This window comes from Apaloderma vittatum, unplaced genomic scaffold (assembly GCF_000703405.1).
Source record: "Apaloderma vittatum isolate BGI_N311 unplaced genomic scaffold, ASM70340v1 scaffold14353, whole genome shotgun sequence".
Lineage (NCBI taxonomy): Eukaryota > Metazoa > Chordata > Aves > Trogoniformes > Trogonidae > Apaloderma > Apaloderma vittatum.
In genome coordinates, this window is record NW_009706564.1 from 50,184 (window position 1) to 72,331 (window position 22,148).

Sequence of the window (22,148 nt, forward strand, 5' to 3'; positions counted from 1 at the left end):
AGAAGAACCAGACCTTTTTTGTGATAGGCCAGTTGCTTTTGCTGACCTCAAACATCAACTGTTTAAAGTGATGTGCAATAAGGGTAGAATGCAAGCTATCAGTTTTGCAGTTACTCCAGCCCGAGGCAACTCATGGGACCAGAATACAGCTTCTTAACAACCTTTACCACTATTGGTGAACTATGGCTTTGTGTGCAAATCAAGAGTGTCTTCATGTAAATTCTTTACTCAGAACCAGCTTCGTCTACCTTAGCAGAGAAGGTGTTACAGGTCTTTCTCAAGTAAAACATGAGTTCACATTTCTGTAAGTTTGCCTAGCATTCTCTAGCACAGGTATAGAGTGCGTCAACTGCACTTCTTCCCTAGGGGGACCATTATCAACATACAAGTTAACTGAATGAAGCATTCCCACAGTAATCTGCTAACACAGACAAACATGGATAGGGAAGACTTTAAACTGACAATGGAATCAGATTCTGATCCTGAGAAGATACACATAAAATAAGTCATCAGGAACAGCCAGAAGATGATTTTAAAACTACATCTGTGACAGTCTGTGACAGTCTTTCTAAAACTGCTTCAAGGCTTTCACCTTAAATTACAATGATACACGTACACCAACAATTTAAAGGGTGCCAGGGCCTGTTCTTCATCCCTGAGGTGAGCTGGTACAGTTTAGCCTCAGCCAGTGCACTATTCTCTCACACTACCAAAATAGCTATTCAGTCTACCCTTAAGGGTACCCTCCAAGAATTAGGTGGGAATACATAAAATTCTAGGATGGTCAAAGACGAAAAATTAAGTAATTCAGTCACTCTAAAGCTCAGGAGCCCTTTAGAGCTATGCTCTTAGTGGTCTTGGGGACAGAAGGTAAAAACTGTGGGGCTGCAATTACAACCTGGATCAGAAACATACCAGAGAGCCTTTGTAATAGTTAAACAGTATAAATGACAGAGTTCCTGCACCTTGGCTCTTTTTAATTTATTAACACAGACCAAAGCAGGGCTGTCACTCCTGAGGGGAGCACAGATCTGTGCTGTTTGGGGCTCACTTCTGGCCTCAGGTGCTGAAGCTGGCAGCGTAACAAGTAGCATGTTTAATTCATACTCGCCCTTCTGCCAGAAATGATGACAACAGTTTGCACAGGCACACCCAAAATACCTGCAAAACTTCACTGGTATTAGCAAAGCCATATGAGATCTGCCTGCAAAAGTCTGAAGAGCTCCATCAGTGATCACTGTCTGCTGACACCCTGGCTCCTGTGACAAAACAGCTGGGAAGTAGCTGGGCCAGACAGTAGCTGGGTAAGATCAGTGTAATTAATTGGCAGAAATCAGGTGCCTGCAACACAGACCTAGGAGAATCAGCAATGTCCCTCTAGCCCCAAATGCTGTACTTGCTTGTCTCTAGGTTCTTGCATTCAACCAGTGGCCAGTTTTGCCAGTTTGGGCCTCTGCCTGGAGTACAAAGCCTGTCCTCTAACTTCTGATGTTAAATGCTTAGCCTAAGGTCTCTCAATCTTTGGTCACAGCCACCTCTTGCTTTAGTAAAAGACATCCAGTTTGAAGTGTTGCTCACTGCTGACTGCAGTATCCTCCTCTTTTGCCCCTCTTCACTACTTGTTTCTTTGCTATGAATACAAACTAGTTCCCATTTGAATATCTTTATGACACATAACATGTTTCCATATTAAGTGACCTTGCCACAAACTCAAATATTGACTGACTCTGCAAAGAAGTCAAGCCTCTCTTCCTCCTAAACTAAACTGTCAAACAATCATGACAATGTTTCTCTGGTCTGCACCTTGTACCGGGCAACTACGACTTGTAAACATTTGCAAAGTTATCTCAGTGATATACCTGAAATCCTTTCAAAAGGAAGCTTTCTTCTTAAAAGAAAGCAAACAATAAGGTATCAGAAGAGCAGTGAAAACTCATGCTAACATGACAATTATATCTTCTTTACACGCTCATGGCCAAGAGATGTAGCCATTTATTATTGCAAAACTCTAGCTTTTTGTGGGGTTGCACCTTGTGTGCCAAGAGGCGAGTGTCAGACTGGAACTACTGTAACAGAATTCATTAGAAAAAAAGAAATCAATTGACATCAGGTCTTCTTGCAGAAGAACAATCCCCAACACATCTTGCAGTTAAATGCAGGATTAGTAATACTTAAAATTGTTTTCTGAAGGACAATCACAATCTGTATGAATTTTAAACACAGAATCCTAAGTAACCTGACCTGGAAATCCTAGTGGTCACAATGGCCATTCTATCCCATTTGCGAGACATACAGTTTATGCCATACTTACAATGAACTAAAAAAATCTGCTAAAACAAACCCCATTTTTGATTTTCAGATTTACCTTTTGCCCTTCCTACACTTTATGATCATTATTTTGTTTGGCTGTTGGGTAATTTTAAAAAAAAAAAATACTCTTCTTCTTGGTTCTCCTCTGCATTCCACCTTATCCTGCTAGTCTCCCTCATGATGTGGTGGTACGGCAATATTACGGGTAAGCTTGTAGCGTTATCAGCACAGCTGTACTTGAGTGCCTTAGCAGAGCTGGGCATTCTCATTGCTCACACTATTTTATATGATGGCTTCCTGTACCATTAGTCTTCAGATTGTTACGGCTCCACCTCAAGAGTCTGAAAAGAAGCTGTGTCATGATGCATGACCCACATCCCAAAGAGGAAGAGAAGCTGGCTGTGAAGCCATACTGTGCAAGGCAGGTCTGTGTGTTGTTTCGACTGCTACAAGCAGGAGGGCTTCACCTGTTTACACTTTCCTCATAATGAACACACATCCGCAGGAATGTTCTGAAGAATTTAGATTAACTTTTGACAGAAAACTACTGAAAGCTATGTTGTTTCAGAGAAAGGGAAGGAAGAACATAAGAGACTCTCAGACATACCATAATGTAAAAGAGGATCTCTCCTTACCTTGAGCAGGCTCTGCCTGGTCAGCAAGCTCTTCCTGACTCGCAGATTCTCCAGCACCTGGTGAAATTTCTTTACTCTCTTCAGTCTTATCCTCACTGGCCTTTTCAGCCTCCTTTTCTGTTTTTTTCTTCTCACTCTCTGGTTTGATCTCTTTTTTGACTGGTCGTATGTTGCCAGGAGAAGGAGGACGTGCCTGAGCAGAGGAAACTTTGGAGGAGGAACCAGGTGGGGAAGTTACCTGCCTGGGTGTGCCAGGCAAAAAAGGCAAAGACTTTGACGCATGCCTGTGTAACCAAAGAGCAACAATCACTATCAGACATGTTGTGCTGGACACCACCTACCTATCACTTCTACAACTGCAAGAGCTGAAAATAAAACAATTTCTCTAACAAGCAGGACTGCTGGAGCAACTGATGAGCTATAATGTGAAATGTTTCTTTCTGCAACTCTAGATGTGCAAGAAACCAGGTATCTTCCTCCTTCTTCCCCTTCCTCAAAGCAGTAGTGACATTTTTCAAAAAGCAGGACTGTCTTTCTTTTGTTGCAGAGAGAAAACATCTACATCACCAAATAAGTTTGCAATGTTTCACATTTGATTAATAAAACAGTCAGAGCTGCCTATAGCTCAACCTCCAGCTAAGCGTGTACTTGGCTTACCAAACTGGAGAGGGAGCTGGTGATCTAGCTTTGGGGTTGGAAGAAAAATGACCTCCTTTAAAGCTGGTTGAGAAGCTGGATGACAAATGGTCTCTCTCCTTTTCTTTTTTATCAGTCTGCAGTTCAGCAAACAAAAAGACAAAGTCAAGCCAGAGTTCACATGGCTAAAGAAAGCAAAGCAAGCTCAGTTAAGGATGAGGGGTTGAGGGGCTGGGAAAAAGCAATGCTGAGTCTGCAGCTTCTACAGCCTGTTAAACAAGTTCATTAATATATCCCCTGTAATGTGACACCAGCTTTGTCAGTAAAGATGTATTTGACAATAATCCTTCTTAATCATGTTCTCTACTGTCCTAAAACATAATGGACTCATCTGCAGAGGCTTATTTTTCACAGGCAACAAGCTACCTCCTAACATTTGATCTTTGTCGCAGAGTACCTTCCACTACTCCCCATAAAGCCAGAATTTCATTTGAAGAAAGAGCAAAAGATTCTCCCTTGCTCACCTTCCCTAGGCTCACACTTAAGTCTCAGTGCCTATATAGCACAAGCTTTTTGCATTTCTGTTTACATGGAAACACCATAGATGCCCTCAAAACCCTCAAATGTGGTATGACAGCTATTCTATTTTTTGTGGATGATTTCACAGCATGTACTGTATTTTGCCATTGATTCTTATCCATGGGTAGCAGTTTCCTTTGTTTCCTTCTTTACTCCTTATCCTGGGATTTAATTTTTTAAAATATTTCTGTAGTTAGTATTACTAGAACTATTTGTTTAAAGGAACATATCAGAATTTCAGCATCTACATACTTAACCCATTTACCTATAAATTAAAAACTTCAGGTTTCTGGAATAATGACCTCAGATTCTGGGAGTCTGAAGAATGGGAATACTGAAGAGTACACTGAGCTGCCCCTCAGCCAACATGATGCAGAGGGGCTGCTACTCACCACCTTGGCTGAGGCTTAAGCACAGTCACTGCAGCGTGTGTACCGTGCTGCTTCAGAACCTCACTAGCTGAGAGCTCTGCAATGCTCTATCTCCTGAACTGAAAACCAGGTTAACCACTGGAAAAGAAAGACTGAAAACAATTTCATGAGCACATAAACCCCTGGTTTATCTTCATAAGGTTTGGGGTTTAATTTTTGTTGTTATCTTTAAAAGCAGTTATTTTAAATTGCCAAAACCGTAACTTACTAGAAGCAATAGATGGTCTCCTGAAGTCATTACTCAAGCCAGCTCTTTGGCAGTATAATTTACTAGGTATCTACTGATCATATGATAATCACTTGAGTTAACAAAGCATACACAACTAGTATTAATGCATTACAGTGAAGAAGAATTTTGACTCACTAGCAATAACTCTCTGTATTGGATCTACTTTACTAGTCTTGAAAACAGCAGCAGAAAATTTTTCTTAATGTCAATAAAGTTAAAAATTCCTACAAAAGTTTACAGAAGAACGTAAGATTCTCCACACCACATAGGCTACTGGAAACAGCTCTTAACTCAGTGATTTTGCAATAACATTTTTATGTTGTCTCCTCCACCAAAACGTACCAGCCTTTCTTCATTTTAATTAAAAAAATAAATTAACAAAAAAACCACAAAACCCCAAACCGTTTGCAATGAGAAAGGCCCAAGAGGCATTAAAATGATAGTCCTGGAGATTACAAACACACTATGCATATACTACGAGACACATTCCAATGCTGTGCCTTAAACTTCAATATACTACCACCTGCCTGAAAGATTAAGTACTGGCTATGATTCATGTGACTTTCATTAACACTACTTCTAACAAGGAAGTCAATAGCAGCACTGCTTCTTGATATTCTGCCCATGAGGCCAAATGAAAATGCAAGCACCTCTTAAACAGTCATTTGCAGACACCACTTCACTGTTCTCACACTCTAAACAAACTCAGGCTGTAGAGTACACAGAAAAATACAACTGCCCAGGTTCAGGAAATGACATGTGAACTGGAGCTGACTGCATCCCTTTGGCTCAGAGCACAGTCACATGAATTCAGTCTGCCCGTATCACACTGCTTTGATTTTCCCTGAAAGCTCAGACCAGTCCCAGCGCTGCTACCAAATTGTTCAGAATAGTTGGAAGCCTCACTTACAAACCATGCTCCTAAATCAACCTTGTTTTAGGACCTGGTTGCCTAAGAAAGTAAAGCAGAAGTGCTCTGTGTGCTTATGTATGTAGACATGTGTGAGTGCTTGCCTTCCCCCTCCTCCCCAGATGAATTTGCTAGTGGCCTCAGAGGATGTGAAATTCTACAGCTTTTGTGAAAACAGGTTGCTGGGAAAAACAGTTTCCCCACTGAGGGAAAAGCTGCAACACCAGCTTGGGTCTTAAAAGGCAGCAAAGAATCCACCGAGAAAAGGGCACACATGCTGTGACTGCCTCTGTGCCTCGAGAGGAGCTAAGACACCCACTCTGCAAACATGGATGTTTTTCCCACAAGGATTCTTTGGTGCATTATCAGGCCATGTCACCACAAAACACAGCATATGCCAGTTGAAATCCAGCCAACTATGAAACAAAGTGGAGGGGGTGTGGACAGCGCAGAGGGGAGGCTCAGACTCAGTTGTATCCTTGTAACTATTTCTGTCCTTGCAAGCAGTGCAGTCAGGTGGTCCTGTCCCAAGACGCTAGCTTACCCATGGCTCGTGTGCTTACCCCTGCAAGATGCGTTGTTTTCCTACGTCCAACAGCATCAGTAGAGGCATATAGTTTTGCTTGGTCTCCTGGATGCCTACAGTTCATGGCCTTGTAGGACAGAGGGCTGATGGGGCTGCAAGATGCTGAACGGGGACAAATGGGAATAACTGCGGTGTTGGTTGGTTTTGTTATTTATTAATTTTAATTAGAGAGCAGCATTGGAGAATGGACAGAGGAAAGCCAGCAGGAACAGAAACAACCGAGAAAGACAGAAAAGAAAGAAGGTATTAATATATAGAGGAATGACTAATTCTCAAGTCAGAACCATCATTTGATATATTAGCTTGGCGACACATACAGTAATGATAAAATTTAAACGGCACTCATGTGCTTTTCAATTTGTAAACTAGTTATTTTTTTAAAATAAATTAAGCAGTATGCCACATAACTGGGCAGTAGAAAGTAACAACATATTTCTGTTAAGTTCTATAGAACTGGTGTTTCAGAAAAAGACACGATGACTGGTCTGACTGACTAACTTAGTATATGCACTGACATGAGTTTCAATTACATTTGGAATAGAAAACAATCAAACTAAAGTCAGAACACCTATTAATTGGTCTTAGAAGTGGTGGAAAATAAAAGGAGACATACACATAAAGACCAAAACACATTAACAATACAAAACAGCTTCAGCTAGTAAACCAACTAAATTATCAACAATTTTTAGCAAGTGATGTACTTTTAAAGATATCCCTTTTTTAGGAATATCTGAAGCCCACTCATTTAAGAACTTTTAATATTTCTTGATAATGCTAGAATAACAACCGACTCATATTCTCAATAGCAATCTATTTTACATATTACAAAAAAGCTGGCTAACAACAGCAAATCAACTTTGAAATTATTACTTATTTGAGTAACCAGGATGGGAGTTATCCTTGGTTTGCACAAGGACTATTACCAGAAGTTCTCCTGCCAATAGCAGGTTATCAGACGTATGGTGTTCCGATTACATATTCAAAGACAACTGTAATACTGCAAAACATATCATGGGGAACTTCATGGAGCAAGTATTCTTGGACTTTCTCTTAATTTAACTGAAGAAGAAGACTAGGGAAAACCTTGCTATTACTGCAGAGTTTTAGTCTCCTGTTTGTCTTTCCTGGTCATTTAATATAGTCTTAGCATAATTATTATTCAGTATGTTACTTGAATGAAAAGTAGAGCTTCTATATGGTATTTTCCTCATGCTTTCAACTTAAAAATTTTTTTTAAAAATTACATCCTTAGTTTCCTTGGTAAAAGACTCCATATTTCTTGCCTGTAGTTCCCTCTCTAGTCACACTTGAAAGACTGCAGTTCCACAAACAGTCAATTCTTCCAGTCTTACAACAGTACAGCTGCTGTTACAGGAAGAGCTCATAGACTTAACAGCACCAACGCTGCAAATTCTCCTGCACTGGGAGATTAACATTATGAATACAGAGAGTCTCATGTAAGTGTTACTGCAACAACACTCGTGCTTGTCTTATCATTTTTAAGGATTTATGTTTAATGAGGTATTATGACTGACTTTAAAAAAAATTAAAAACAGAGAAACAAGAAAACAAGGGGTTTCGTTTGTGTGCATCTAAATCAGACAGGAGGCAGTGGCACAATGTATGTTTTAAGCAGTTTATAATTTATGTGGTTCTCACTCTCTGTGAATCAATTCTCTTGCTGCACGCTGATTATCTGAAGTTACCACCAAGGATGACATCTAATTATTAAAAGACAAGCAGTTCATTTTCATTTGTGATGTTGCCAAACAATGCTTCAGGAAGCACTCTCAGTGAATCCTGCACCAACAGAATTACATCTATTCAGAGGAGCTTTTGGATAGTTATTTAAAAAACATTTTAGTTACAGAGGTCTATTTTAAAAAAGATCCAGATGTACTCTTATGCTGATGTCCCTGACAGCTCACTTAAAATTTAAGGACATGGATTCCCATCTAATTTGATTTTGATTTTTTGCATTGTAATTTATCTTTACAGCCACAGGGTAGGGTAATTTTCTAGGGAATAATGACAGGCTGGGACGAGCTGAGTGCTCAGCGCACATCTGTGAGCCATTACCACCACCTGATCATTAATCTCCAGGAAGCATCCTGCATGAAGGGACTGCAGTTATTGCTCCTAGAGAATAATACCTGGGAAACAATGAGCAGATGGATTATTCTTCTGGGTGGTACAGTTCCAGTTAGCATAGGGAAGGCAGGAATTACTTCAGACTGACGGTTGACAAATCAGTCATTTCTGCTATTTGCACTCTTTCTCAATATTCTGCTCTGTTTAGAGCTCATTGCACAATATAAAAAATAGCAGTCACAAAAAAGTCTTCGCACCTGCTCCAGCAAAGCAACACTGACAAGATTTAAGACATACCTTTCTCAACTATTCCCTAACGAGGAGCTGAATTTCCAGTATCTTGCCTGGTTGATGACATTAAGTATTCATTTTACAAGCTCTTGTTTGTGAAGAGTGAAAACGAATTCTGAACTTATTAATTCTACTGTTTGCAAAATATCATCCATGTTTTTGCTCCTGCAGTGCTACCCCTGTGGAAATGTACTGCAGCCTAATTAGTTATAAGAGTTCTTAAGTGAAAGCTTCTTTAAAAGTAATCTTAGCAGATCTCTATTCCTTCTTTCCTTCTACATCCTTTAATTAGAATAAAAATCCTGTCCATATCAGACAGAAAGATCTGCTTAGACTTAAACATGGAGCATGTGCAGCAATACACTATTGTGATGGTAAAGTCTCCAGTGCATGATTATAAAACATCCTATGAAAAAAGAAGAGGCAGCTGTCACCTGTCTAAAATACATGATAAGCAAGTATGCCCTGGTTGTCTTTGGAATACAGTTTTGCCTGAGCTTTAAACTACCACCTAGCAATATTTTTGCTTTTTTGCATATTAATATTCCCCTCAGTAAGTACACCAGAGAGCTGTTCTGAGGTTGGCAGAGAATTTCACAATTACTATAACCTCACTAAACCTGCACAGTTAACTAAACCTGCACAGTTAACTTTCTGTGTATTAAACCAACTGCAACCAGGGCTTATCTTTCTACAAGTCTAATTTGTCCCATGTGGGATGTGTCCTGGTAGAGAGTGAAACTATTCTTTGCAGCAAGCAGCTCACAGCCCTTCGCGGTGGGTGTGCTGAACCAGCTCTTTACAACACTGTGCGCATTTCCGTACACAGCCACAGAGAGCACAACATTGTTGCCTCGGTGTGTGTTGCATTCATATATTGCATTAATGAAGAGGCAAAAGAAACTGAGAAAGAAGTGTCAGGAGAGAGAGAAAGAGGCATGGCGAACAATGGTACAAACAAGCTTTCATGCTGTTATGCAATGTCATTATGGACATTCAAGCTCATTCTGGGATGCTACCATACACTCAGATCAATAACTTTACAACATCCCACTGGGAATCTCGAAAAATAAGTTGCTGAGACATGAAGCCTCTGTTCTTATAGGTTTACCTGCATCTCCAGACAATGCAGCTGTGCTTTTACTTCGGGCCAGGAATGAGTGCGTGGGCGTCAGGAGCCTGCTAACGATGCTGCTCTCCCATGGACTGAGCTGTAGACGGCGAGCTGAACGTGCACCATACAAGCAGGATGTTAGAACAAACACTTCACAAGTAACTACGTGTTGCACAAGTATTAGTATTATCTCCTCACCACTGCGTACCACGAAAATCTTGAAACTTCCTCCCAGAGATCAAATGTATACAATCATATAGCGGTTTGCATTTTATTCTTACTGCATTTCAGTAGATGAATTCCTATAGAAACTTACACATATGAATATTTAATTTCTGTTACTGCCTGTGGCATTATGGCAAATTGTTTTCAAATTAATACTGATATTTTGCACATATGAACACTCCCTGTTAGGAATGACAGGATAACTTCTGTACTAGGACAGCAGTTGCCAGTCCTAAATATAGACTTTGACAGAGATGTTTGTGTCCCAAATTCTTTCTACAACACTAAAGGTATATAGTCTTCTAGTCACAAAAAAGACCAATTACTAAAGTATCTTCCAAAGTCTGTCAGCCTAACTAGAAAAAAAAAGAAGGTTGCTTACTACCATACAGAGAATTGTGTCAAAGAGGTTTTATCCAAGCATCACAAAAGGTTACAATGCACCTCAACTGCAGATACCAAGCTCAACAGCTACGGTCGTCTCAGTAATACATGAAGCCACAGAATAAAGTAAGAACATTTGATCATTAATTCTCTGACAAAAAAAAAAATCCTACTAATCATAATTTTCAATTTAGAATGGTAAGAAGAGCCAATTATTTGCATTGTTTTGTCTGTTTTGAAAACACACTACACAGTGACCTGTCTGCAATCACTCCCTTGCCTTGTTTTTCCAAATATTGCCCAATACAAATTTACCTTGTCAATATATTCCTATTGCCTTGTAAAATTTCTTTAATTCTTTTAAAAAAATACTACTTAGACATTGATAATGGTGAAATAGTAACTAAAAGAACCCTATAAATGATTTTTATATTGAACTAGATGTTTCTTTGATAGCCTGATGTAACAAATTATAATGAGCATCACAAAATAAAATATTCAACAAGTTCCCGTAGTAGTTCAATATAATAAGCTTACACCTTAGCAATAATCTTTATGTTGTAAGTGAAATAAGGTATTCTTACATCTCAGCATTCATTGGCCTTAGTTTCATGTTTACAGCAACAAAACTGCAGCTTGAATTTATGAGGCTCAGTCTAAAACACTCACTGAAGTGACTGGCTGTAATAAACTTGAGATTAATTTGCATTTTTAAAGGTAGAGATCCATCACTTTTAATAGCCATAAACTCTGAATCTGTCTTTAATCTACTCCATGCTGAGCCCCATGAAAAGAGGGGCCAATCTCGTTCTCATCCCATGAAATCCTATGAAAATACAATTGCCTAATCCACCCTCAGTGCTGTTTTTCACTTTTCAAATTGCTCCCGTAAATTCTGCTAACTCAATAAGGGGCGTTACTATAGAAATATAGGACTCTTAAACACAGCAGGCTCTCTGGATAAGTGTCCTTACACAATGTACTACTGCCAGAGCTCTTTGTGATTAATGGTTCCATTCTGCATTGGTACAGATTATAGAGACACAAAATACCCTACAGAGACCTCCATTACAGCACGCACATTATCATTAAGGTTGTAATTTAACAATGAAGAAAAATCACAGAACTACCATTAAACTGGATGCAATAATGGTAAAATCTTTGCTTGCTTTCTTCTCCAGGCACCATGCTCAGTATGATCACTGTTTAAAGCTGTTGTTGCAAGACAATAGATGCTTTTTTGTGGTCTCAGGCTTTACCAGGTGAGGCTCACAGGCACGAGTACAGTGAGTCTGGAGAAACTCTTCTACTGTAGTTTAATACAAAGATCATACAACTGCAGAAAGTAATCCCTGAAATTTTAGGCCAATAAACCAGTACTACCTATCCCATCAATTTCTAGGAGTTCTTCTGTACAGCTGCAAACAGCTGGCAAATAAATGTCACAATGTAATAAGGCCCTGTGGGCCAGCTGAAGGTCTTACACGAGGCCCCAGAGATGATGCTGTCTCAACAGGACACAGCTAAGAGACTGATGACTCAGAACAATAAATTGCTCTGTCTCACCTCTCCCCTGTCACTTGCTCTAAAGGTGGTTTGATTCTCTTTTCTCTTTGCCCCTAACACTGAGGAGCTGACATCCACATCACCTACTGGAATAAATTGCGTGCCTACAGCATCCAGCTACCAGGTAGCTGATATGTACCGGCAGTGAGCTAAGAGAGATCAACAAAAACTCTCTTCTCCATATGAGCAATGCGCCTGATTAAGAAGTGTCCAAATAGCCAGGAGCTTGGAGTGGAGTCTCCCTAAAGCTCTAAAACAGGTTTAGATCAGAGTTCATTTAAATACACCTTGGCTTTGTGGATCAAGGTCATCACGTATTGAAATTGGCAAATGCACAGCTCCCTGAAAGCATCATATCTGACACTTTCATTACATATTCTAACAGTCGTTAGCATCACCATTAGCCTAAAACAGCCAAATAAGCCTCTGCCCACTAAGTTTCAAGTACAAGAGTATTGACACCAAAATGCATTGAACAACTTTGGTGTCCAATTCACGCTGAAGAAAACTGAAATCAAAACAAAGAGCATCCCAAAATAATAAGACAATGAGCTCAGGTATGGGTTTTTTCTTGCTCTTTTTGTTTTTAATATCTTAGGCTGATATTTTCAAGCTTTAGTCCTTCAAACCATCTGACAGACAAGGGAAAATGATATTTTTGTTCTCATGCTGTTTAAGTTAACAGGAAGCACATTCATGATAGGCTTGCTGGTGCAAGCAAGTACCCCTACCCCCAGCTCCAAGCAAGTTAGTTTAAACAGATCAAAGATCTTTATAGCCTAACTTGTTACTGAAAAACACACAGTCTCAGGGAGCTGGCAACAGCTAATTGATTACAATCATCTGTATTTGTCATCACGATATACAAACTGAACACTGGTAGGTTGTCTTAGCAGCAGCAGAATAAATTGCACGTAAGCAAACAGCACCATCTGACTAGTTCCAGGAACAGATGGGAGGCAAGGACTTCACAGGTCTCCTGATGTGCACTATGAAGGAGACTCACTGGTAACAGTGGTGTTCGTTCATAACAGAGCCACAAACATGCTGAGGAGTAGATGGGGCAGAGCTACTCTGTGCTTAGGTTCTCTTTCAGCAGGACTGAATTTCTTCTATAAAGGTGGCAGACAAAGGTGATGCAGTGATCACCTGTTTGAAAGAAAAGCACTGCAGAGAAGAGGAACACAACTATGATGCAAGTTTTAATTTAAAAACTAGGAAAGTTACTCATACATCGCTTCATTTCATTAAAGAGCACAATTACCAAAATTTACTGGTCAACAGCAACTTTCTCCATATTTTGTTCATCTTTTGTTACAGCTCAACTAATCAGACCTGTACCACTAACCTAAAAGCATAACGAGAATCCTGTTCTAGCCACCCGATTGTAAAATTGTGATAAAGAGCAGTATAGCAATACTATACTTAAAAAGGAAATAACCGGTCTTTTAGGCAATTAGTTAATGAAAACCTCTGTATTTTGCTTGGTCAACAACAAAAACAACAACAAAATCCTGTCCTTCAAATGGTAAAAGGTGCTGCTTAACAGAAGACATGTTCTTGATGACAACTATAAACCACTTAGGGTTAGCTTATCATCCTCATCTCCAGCTTGCTGTTTTTTGGGAAGGACTGTGCATTACAGCCAAAGTGTGATGGGTGCCCTCGGGGAGGTGAAATGGGAGGCAGACAGAACTTCCCTTTAAGCATTTGCCTTAGGACGTTGAGACCAGCAGCACTTCTCCAGATACACGCTCAGCAGCACTTCTCCAGATACACGCTCAACTAGATTTAGGTATACGACTGCACAAGAAAGAGGGCATTTGTAGTGTTTGGATTTGTTTTCTGTCCTGGAGTCTGTGAAAGACATAAGAGACTTCTGAAGAGTTCTGTGCTGGTTTAATGGAAATGCCAAGCAAAGAATGCCTCTACATTTAAAAGTTTTGCCATACAGCCATCACTTCCACATTCCTTCCCTCTCCCCACTGCAAGACTGTCTACTATTGAGTCTAACCTACCCTGAGTTTGAAATGGGTAGCAGAAACTGTAACACAATGGGTTACAGTCCATAAGAGACTATCCTTCATATTTAATGCCTGCTGCTTTTCAATGCCCCACCAAGATCCTTCCTCAAAGAAGCATCCCAGGGCAAAGAACAGCAACTGTCTGGAAAAATATATATATGCACCTGAAAAGCTAATAGAATTAAACCTGACTGGATTTCAACTTTTAGAACAAAAAATTATTGGAGTTTTTGATAAATTATTTCCTAATATAATGCTGCATTTTTTGCATGTTGCCAGACTCTACATACAGGTTAGCCCACTAGGATTAACATGGCTCATCAGATCAACCAGATACACACGTACAAAGATGGACATAAAACATGGCACTTTGTCAAAGCACGCAAATAATGATATCTACCAATCAGTTTTGCACAACCCGATCCCCATTCTGAAAGTGTTTTTGAAAACATGCATTTATCTGGAGTGAAATGGGACAGAACTTCTCATTCTCAGCAGAGGACAAAAAATCCCTACCAAGCACTTTTCTGTAAAGCTCTTTCCACAAGTTATACAAGAGACATTCTTTTATAAAACTCTTTTAAGCTCAATGCTTCAATCTCATAAATCCTCAGAACAGAGGCAGCAATTCAGCTATGTTAATTTTTAAAAGCTTGATGGTTTGTCATTTATGAAGAGTTGTAAACATCAAAAACACACACTGAAACAAAGCAATCTTTGAAAAGTAACGGGACACAAAAAGTCAATAAACAGACCATATGAAAATCACCCATACCTCTTCAATAAAAATAATCCAAAATGGTAATAAAATAACTGCTGGAAAGCTTCATGCAACGTGTTCTTAGATAACCAAAAACTACTACCGAATCAAAAAGGAAAACAAAATAATGACAAAATGGCCTAATGCAAATAAAAGATCACACATGATTGCATGCACTATGGAGCGATGTATTCTTTCAATAGTTGTACCTCATTTACTAAAAACCTGACAGAAGCACTGCTTTTCTCATTTGCTGAAGTAAGATTGTTAAGTAAGTTCTCTTGTTTTAAAGAACAAGAAATATATATTTCTTCTCACAGGAAAAAATGTTCAACCATTTACTTTTCACATTTGAAGTCTTTTCACTCCCACTTAGAGGAAGTACAGAAAATTACTTTAGATGCTTGATTTATGTGCAAAGTAATACATCAATACAGAACATTCTTTCTTGCTCTTTTTGTTTTGTTGAGTGGGTTTTTTTTCTTTGAAACTGTACCTCTGTCTGGAGAATTTAGTAATGTTGCAGATGAGGAGGAGAGCCGCTTGTTAATGACTGGATCAACATGTTTCGAAAGGTTCATTGTTGAAACAGATCGCCTGTCTGGATCTAAAACAAATGGAGATAATGCTAATTGACAGCCCACATGCAATAGTGCAAGTTCCTAGCTCACTAGAGGGAGGAGGAAAACATGACTAGGTCACTCCTGTTCTACCACAAGAACTTTCAAAATAGAAGGGACTTCTCAGCAGACGTTGTACAGGTGACTCAAAGACTGGGCACAAAACCATTTAATTTAAGTTTCAGATGTCTGGTCATTGATTATCATTCAATCAGGTTGTAATCCAAGGACTTAATGGACTATCTAAAGTGGTTACTAGTAAAGAGGATATTTCCTCATTCCCTTCAATATTCTCAGAAAAGCCTTGCTCATAACTTAGAACAGAAAGCTTCAGGGAAGGACCGACATGCTTGGAAACGTGAGATTACTGATTAAAAAAACCCCCTTAGCACCTGAATAAAAGGTGACACTTGACAGGGCACTGTTACTAGGCAGGAGGTCAATATCTTGACAATACAATACTGGAAGATTCAGGGAAGACACGTGCACAAGGGAAGCAAGGGTAAGCACAGAAGGAATTAAAAGATTTAGTTGAAGTCCTGCAGCTATGTATAAGTGCTAAACTTCCCACCACAGAATCATTTTCTACCTGCTGTGAATGAAGTTGCAGTTAGTCAACCCCAAAGAAAACACAGCTTAGCAGATAGAGAAAATGAGTCTTTGTGGAAGTCTAGAGACTACGTGTAATGCATGCACATGCTTGCTATATCATACTACAGGGTTTTATTTTGCTTTTGTATTCTGTACATTTTAGAGCAGTATTACACCATTTGCCTGAGCAACTGCTGCAGAGTCAGCATCTGTACACTACTCGAGGTGACGGTGATTTCAAGTATACAGATCGCACACACTTGGTACACGTGTGTTTCACATGAAGGTTGCCAGCAATGGTGAAAGAGGAGGAATAAGTTGAAGAGGCCAGCTTATATATTTTCTGTTCTCTCTCTCAAAAAAAAAAAAAAAAGGCTACATGCATCAACTACATGTCTTACATTGCAAATTTCCATCTGGAAATCTGACATTGGGAAGATGTTGGGAGAGTCAATTCTGCTTTTGCTTACATTTTAGCATATATTGAACTTCAGTGCTACTCAGCAAAGCATTCAGCCATGCTGAAATGCAATGAGGCTCGAGCATATGCCTAAATGCTCTGCTGATTCATATTCAGTGCGTGCAAAAATATGTCCATGTACTGTTTTGGAAGCAGATATAAACTCAGGACATGGATAACATTAAAAAGGATGTTGCTGAAATATTAGCTGTAATTGTTTGTTTATGACAAATACATGAACATTGTATTTACCTGTTCTGATCTAGTGGATTAAAGTATGCTCACTGTGTTAAAAAAATTTCATAGAAATAATACTGCATGAGAAACATCTTTACTTTCTCCAGGTGAACTATATCAGATTCACTGTAACTGGTTGGGGTGAAGAAAGATTCTTCCCTACCCCAGTGATTATTTGCTCACTTTGTCTAATATTGGGATGATTCAGTAAGGGTTTAGAACTAGTAAACTGGGTACTGGAAGGGGGCCCAAAATAATTTCTGAGTTTTAAAAGGAGAGCTTTAAATATCATAGCTAAGAACACAACCTCTGTGAGCTGGCAAGATTATCCCACGTTGATCTGTGGGGTACACTGAAGAATACTTTGGGCGAGTCAGTACTGGAGACAGGATACTCAAGGTTCGTGTCTCACAGACCTTTGACAGATAAATATTTGTGGGAATGGGATTGGGATTTTGATCTCTTATAGCTCATCTATATCTGAGAAAATGTGTAGTGTATCAGTACAGCCAAAAAGTTTCAACATTCAGCACAAAAGAACTTTCTGAAGATTACAAACGACAATATAAAAAATCACCTCTTGTATTTGCATGTCAACATTTTTCTTGTGTCTATGAACATTAATTAAGTGAACCAAATTCAGCATAACTATTTGTGTTTAAGTGTTGGGAATATAAAATCCTACAAATGTAGAATAGACCAAATGTAATTCATTGCCTAGATGGCTGTTTTTTTTGTTCTAAAAAAAGGAATTAGAACATCCATGAGCAACATGTCAGCCCGTGCTAGTTATATGTCTATGTTCATGTATAAAATAATTGTAAATCCTGTGTATATGTAGTATGCCAAAAGGGTTTTAGAAAAGATTGAAATGTACAAATCAGGTCTGCTTGAATTCCAGTAGATGGAATATTATCCTTAATTTCAGTGAATTGTGCCAAATCTTTAGTCAGCCAGTAGTAACTCTCCATAGTAAAAAGAAATAATAATGAAAAAATCTGGTACTAATAACAGTTCTAATCTATCAGCATGATGTTAAGCATGCATTGCAACTACATGAGAGTAGTTTAGTTACCAGTGATCTCATTTCCCGAGAACTAGCTATGGGTAAAGGAATCAACAAACCACAGCAAATTATGTACCAGGTTTTCTAGCACCACCCAGAGAGCTGAAGTGGTGCTCCAGGCCTGCTAAATCGAGAAAGGTGAATGATGATTCAAAAAAATAACCTAGGGACAGAATGCAAGACAATGATTTTTCAAAGTAAAGAAAAAAACCAAAAACAAATGACTTATACAGAGTTAAGCAAAAAAGTAACATGTTATGAAAAACAACTGTTTATTGAACTTATATATGAAAAAGATTTCAAAGCATTCTTTTCTCAACCTTTTTTTCCTCCTTGATGAAAGGCTGGACACATTGAAAACCATATATTAGAACAGGAAGAGAAGAATTCTAAGTATCACTTTCCAGTGAAAGAAATAAAGGACAAGCTCACTTTTTTGGGTTCAACTTGTATTTAGCAGGACATATACACATTAATGATTGGCAGATTAAGTTAGAGAAGATGACTGGAGAAGAAAGATAGAGCTAAAATTCACTTAATTTGCCCATCTTTTTTTCGAGAGGAAAAAAAAGGGACATCTATCTCCCAGAGTATGCATACAAGTTACAGATACATTATTACAAAGAACATTTTTTCTTACTTTTGTCTGTTTTAATCTCAGTATTTGGTTATTTCCACAAGACCTATTTTTTGAGCCATGATATTTAGCAGTTGCGCATAGTAGCTCATATCACAAGATCAACACAGCACAAGCACACTCACACATACACATAACAGCAAAGCAGCAGAAGCGAGAAGCTGTGGCAAGATAAAGTCACAGAATTAGCCAACTCCTGAAACAAATTTTAACTTTTGTTCAGATTTTTTCTTGTTATCTTTTTGCTACACAAGAATGTCAGAAACATGCCACTGCTAGCAATAACAAGATCAAAACCAGCACACACTGAACCATCCTTTTTTTTAACAGAAGCGAAGTAAATTCCAGTTAACTGGCAGGGCAGTGAAACTGGCCAGCAGATCGAGCCTCCCTTCTTTACCTGTGTTATTAATGCGGTTATGCAGTGCTCCTCCCCAGGACCACCTGTTTTGCTTTTGTTTTGGCTTCTGGCTTCTTTCAATTGTGCGACGTACAACAGCTTCATGTCGTTCCTTAAGTACAACAGGATAATACATTTGGATACTATTGGATTTTTAACTTAATCTTCTCATCAAACCCTGCTACTCTCCATGTGGACAAAACCTTGCAGGCATCCTGGAGCTTTGCTCAAGTTTATGTGCTGCCTACTAGGACACACACTAGAACAGGATTAAGCAGCAATTAAGCCATAAGTTAAAATATGAATTCTGATTTTGAAAAGGCAGGATCTGTTTGAAATCTGCAGAACTTCAGAGAAAACACAGTAGTCGTGTTATTGCAGCTGTTACACAAACACCCCAGGGCAACTTCTCATCCTGTATCTCCCACCTACTAAATACTAGAACAGTGGGGGAGACAGGAAACAAAAAAACCACAGGGATGAGCTGACTTATATAGGATCACACTGCACATAGTTCATAGCTTAACTGAGACAAATCAGTCAAATCATACCTCATTACACAACCACTTTCCTACAGGTTTTTTCAGGACAACCAATAATCAGCTACTCTTACAGTAAATGGCTAAGAATTTAGATAACCATACAAAACCAGCCCAATTTATATTTTTCTGCATGAGTTTATGCAGTGCCATACGCTGCAACCCAGACATGCTCAACTTAGCGGCATTTGATTCATCAAGTGCACTTTAAGAAGCAGTATCTGTGCAACTAAGGCTTAAAATCCTCTTTCATATGCTCTCTCATACTGACCAGAGCTTACGTTGCATTCTTTCCATCAATTCTTAAAGAAAACATTCCATAGTACTGTATCATATGGTAAAAACAAGCTGAAAAGTGTTTTCATGACACTTATTCTTACCTTATCTTCTTCAATTCTTTGCCTTCGCTTTTCCTCTACGGCAGCTCGCCTTTTCTCTTCCTTTAATCTTTGCTCTTCTAGCTTCTTTCTGCGCTCCTCTAGGTGTTTTTCATAATGTTGCCGGGCTCTTTCTTCCCGTTCTAACCAGATAGATTCTCTTGCAGCTGTGAGAAAAATCAGAAATAAAAGTATTAACACACTATGTGTGATGAATTCTTTAAGACAATTTGAATAACCAAGCTCAATTAAAAACTTTTGAACTCATTTCCTTAAAAAGACATGCATAATATCCAAATCTCTCTTTATATATTTAAACCATCATGTACCTTGGTCACATATTAATTTAATCTCATTTAAATTTATTTACTATGAATCACCATAAGAAATAGTTAAATTATTTGAGCATATAGTTTCTGTGTGGAAGAAAGGGTTTTTTTGTTAAAGATACATAAATGCATAAGTCAGATGTACGTGAACACACTTCTGAATCATGATAATTCTTCATAATTTTTACTGCAAAATGAAACATATTAAAAAGAAAGAAAAAGCTATCCTAACTATACACCTTTATTGATCAATACAGATCTCTTATGGTTGAAGTGGCTGGGATGACAATACTAGCACTGGGCTGTTAGCTGTGCCACCAGCTGACCAGGAGGAAACAAGTGACTCACCAAAGAAGTCAGTCTAAAGGTGAACTTTAATCTCTCCTGTAACTCCAGTGCTGCACAGCTTTGAATAACATGTTTCAGAAGTGCTCATCATGACAAATCAAGAAGCACTACACGAGACCAGTTTTTCTCCCCATCAGGGTCTGACTTTTCCTGAAAGTACTATCCGAACACAGGCTTAAATTGTAGTCCACATGATACATATGATACTCTAGACTTCTCCCCATTGCTCTCTTGAAAGCTTCAGGTCTTAGAAATCTCTGTGTTCTAAAAAGACTGTTACTTGCTTTTTAAAAATCCTGTGCATTTCATACCTCTGGTTCTTCATGAACTGATAGACTGCATGAAGAGATGCGTGTGAAGGTAATAAGACAAACATCATGGAGAATCACGTTAGAAAACCATACACAGGAAAAGCTCATTCATAACACAACATGAACAGGGACCCCGAACAGCAAAGTGTCAAAAAGACTTTGAATTTCCAAGGTGAGAAATGTAAGGAAGTTCCTACCTAAGTTTGAGAGTATTTTAAAAATTCAGTCTGAGGTGGGGGCAGGGAGGGAGGAAAAAGAAAAAAAAGAAAGCCTATACTCATAATCATGTACTCTAGAACAGCAAGTCCAGCCTTTAAATAGCAGAGATATTTGTGTTGTTTGACAGAACCACATACTAAAACCACAGAACTCAAATGCTTCTAGGTGTTCAGAGCAGACATTGTCATCACTTCTTATACCGCTAGGACCCATCTCCATCAAACTGCTCTTTTCTGCTTTCCTGCCTACTCAAAACCCACCTCAACTAATAGAGTGCAATCTAAACCTTATGTACTTGCATACACAATCTCATGGAAAATCTCTAGCTCCAGTGCTCATAGGGAGAGCATCTCCCTTAAGAAATCAACTTTCTGCCATTTCAGATTTCAGACACTTTGCTGAGAAAAGCAGGCAGCATGTTTAGCTTTGCTGTGGGATACAAACTAGCAGAGAGATATTTGTTCAGCAGCTGCAAACAATCGTAAGACGCCCTCTTGCCAAGATGCACAAAAGTTCAGCAATATGTTTGCTGGCAGTGTAACAAACATACCTCGAATAATTGCAGCAACAAGGAATAGTAAAGTTGCTTAGATAATTACTAACAATAAGTGTGAGAAGTGACACCTGCAAATGTGAAATATTAATGAAAGACCCTACAGAAGATTTATAGAAATACTTTTCTAAGCTAATTTATTTAAGTGACTTGAAGGAGAAATGTAAACTGCAGACTAAGGAGGAAAATAGCAGAATATGGCAGAAAAAGCAGGTCCAGACCAACTGAAATCTGCAAAGGCATCTTCTTCTATATTAAAGCCTTCCAACATAACAAAATAGAGCTAAAACTGCTGTTCCAAATACAAGACAAATTTCAAAACCAGAAACATGCATCTGCTGCCACTTCTTGGGAGCCAATAGCTCACCAAGAGAATGGATGGACAGAGAGATGACTCTCACTATGGCTCACTCTTCTCCTGGAATTACATGGCCCCTCATGATGGCATCTTTCTATTGCCTGGATCCAGAGAAGACTAAGAAAAGGGCTCAGTCTGACAGCTCAACACTTTTTTTCCAACAATTTTGGTTACATCCACAACAACTGAAGTTAAGATATGTCACCTCTGAGTTACCATCCCCCCTTTTGCCTTCTGCTTAACAGTCCAACTTTGCTAACCAGCGCCTTGGGCACGACCACTGTCAGCCTGTCAGTGGAAAGGTAGTGATTTTTGCAAAAGCTTGCTCTTCC

At 38.9% G+C, this 22,148-nt stretch overlaps 1 protein-coding gene across 1 annotated transcript in view; it reads right to left on the reverse strand.

The window, feature by feature from the left end:
• MAP7 (microtubule-associated protein 7) overlaps window positions 1-22,148 on the reverse strand; it is a gene marked incomplete at its 5' end in the record, with an annotated part of 49,605 nt that overhangs the window by 15,153 nt on the left and 12,304 nt on the right. Inside the window, 7 exons of the mRNA XM_009865851.1 lie at window positions 2,946-3,229; window positions 3,603-3,718; window positions 6,294-6,418; window positions 9,810-9,923; window positions 15,268-15,378; window positions 18,783-18,894; window positions 19,702-19,865. Coding sequence (XP_009864153.1) covers window positions 2,946-3,229; window positions 3,603-3,718; window positions 6,294-6,418; window positions 9,810-9,923; window positions 15,268-15,378; window positions 18,783-18,894; window positions 19,702-19,865 — 1,026 coding nt within the window. The remainder of the gene's footprint in view (window positions 1-2,945; window positions 3,230-3,602; window positions 3,719-6,293; window positions 6,419-9,809; window positions 9,924-15,267; window positions 15,379-18,782; window positions 18,895-19,701; window positions 19,866-22,148) is intronic.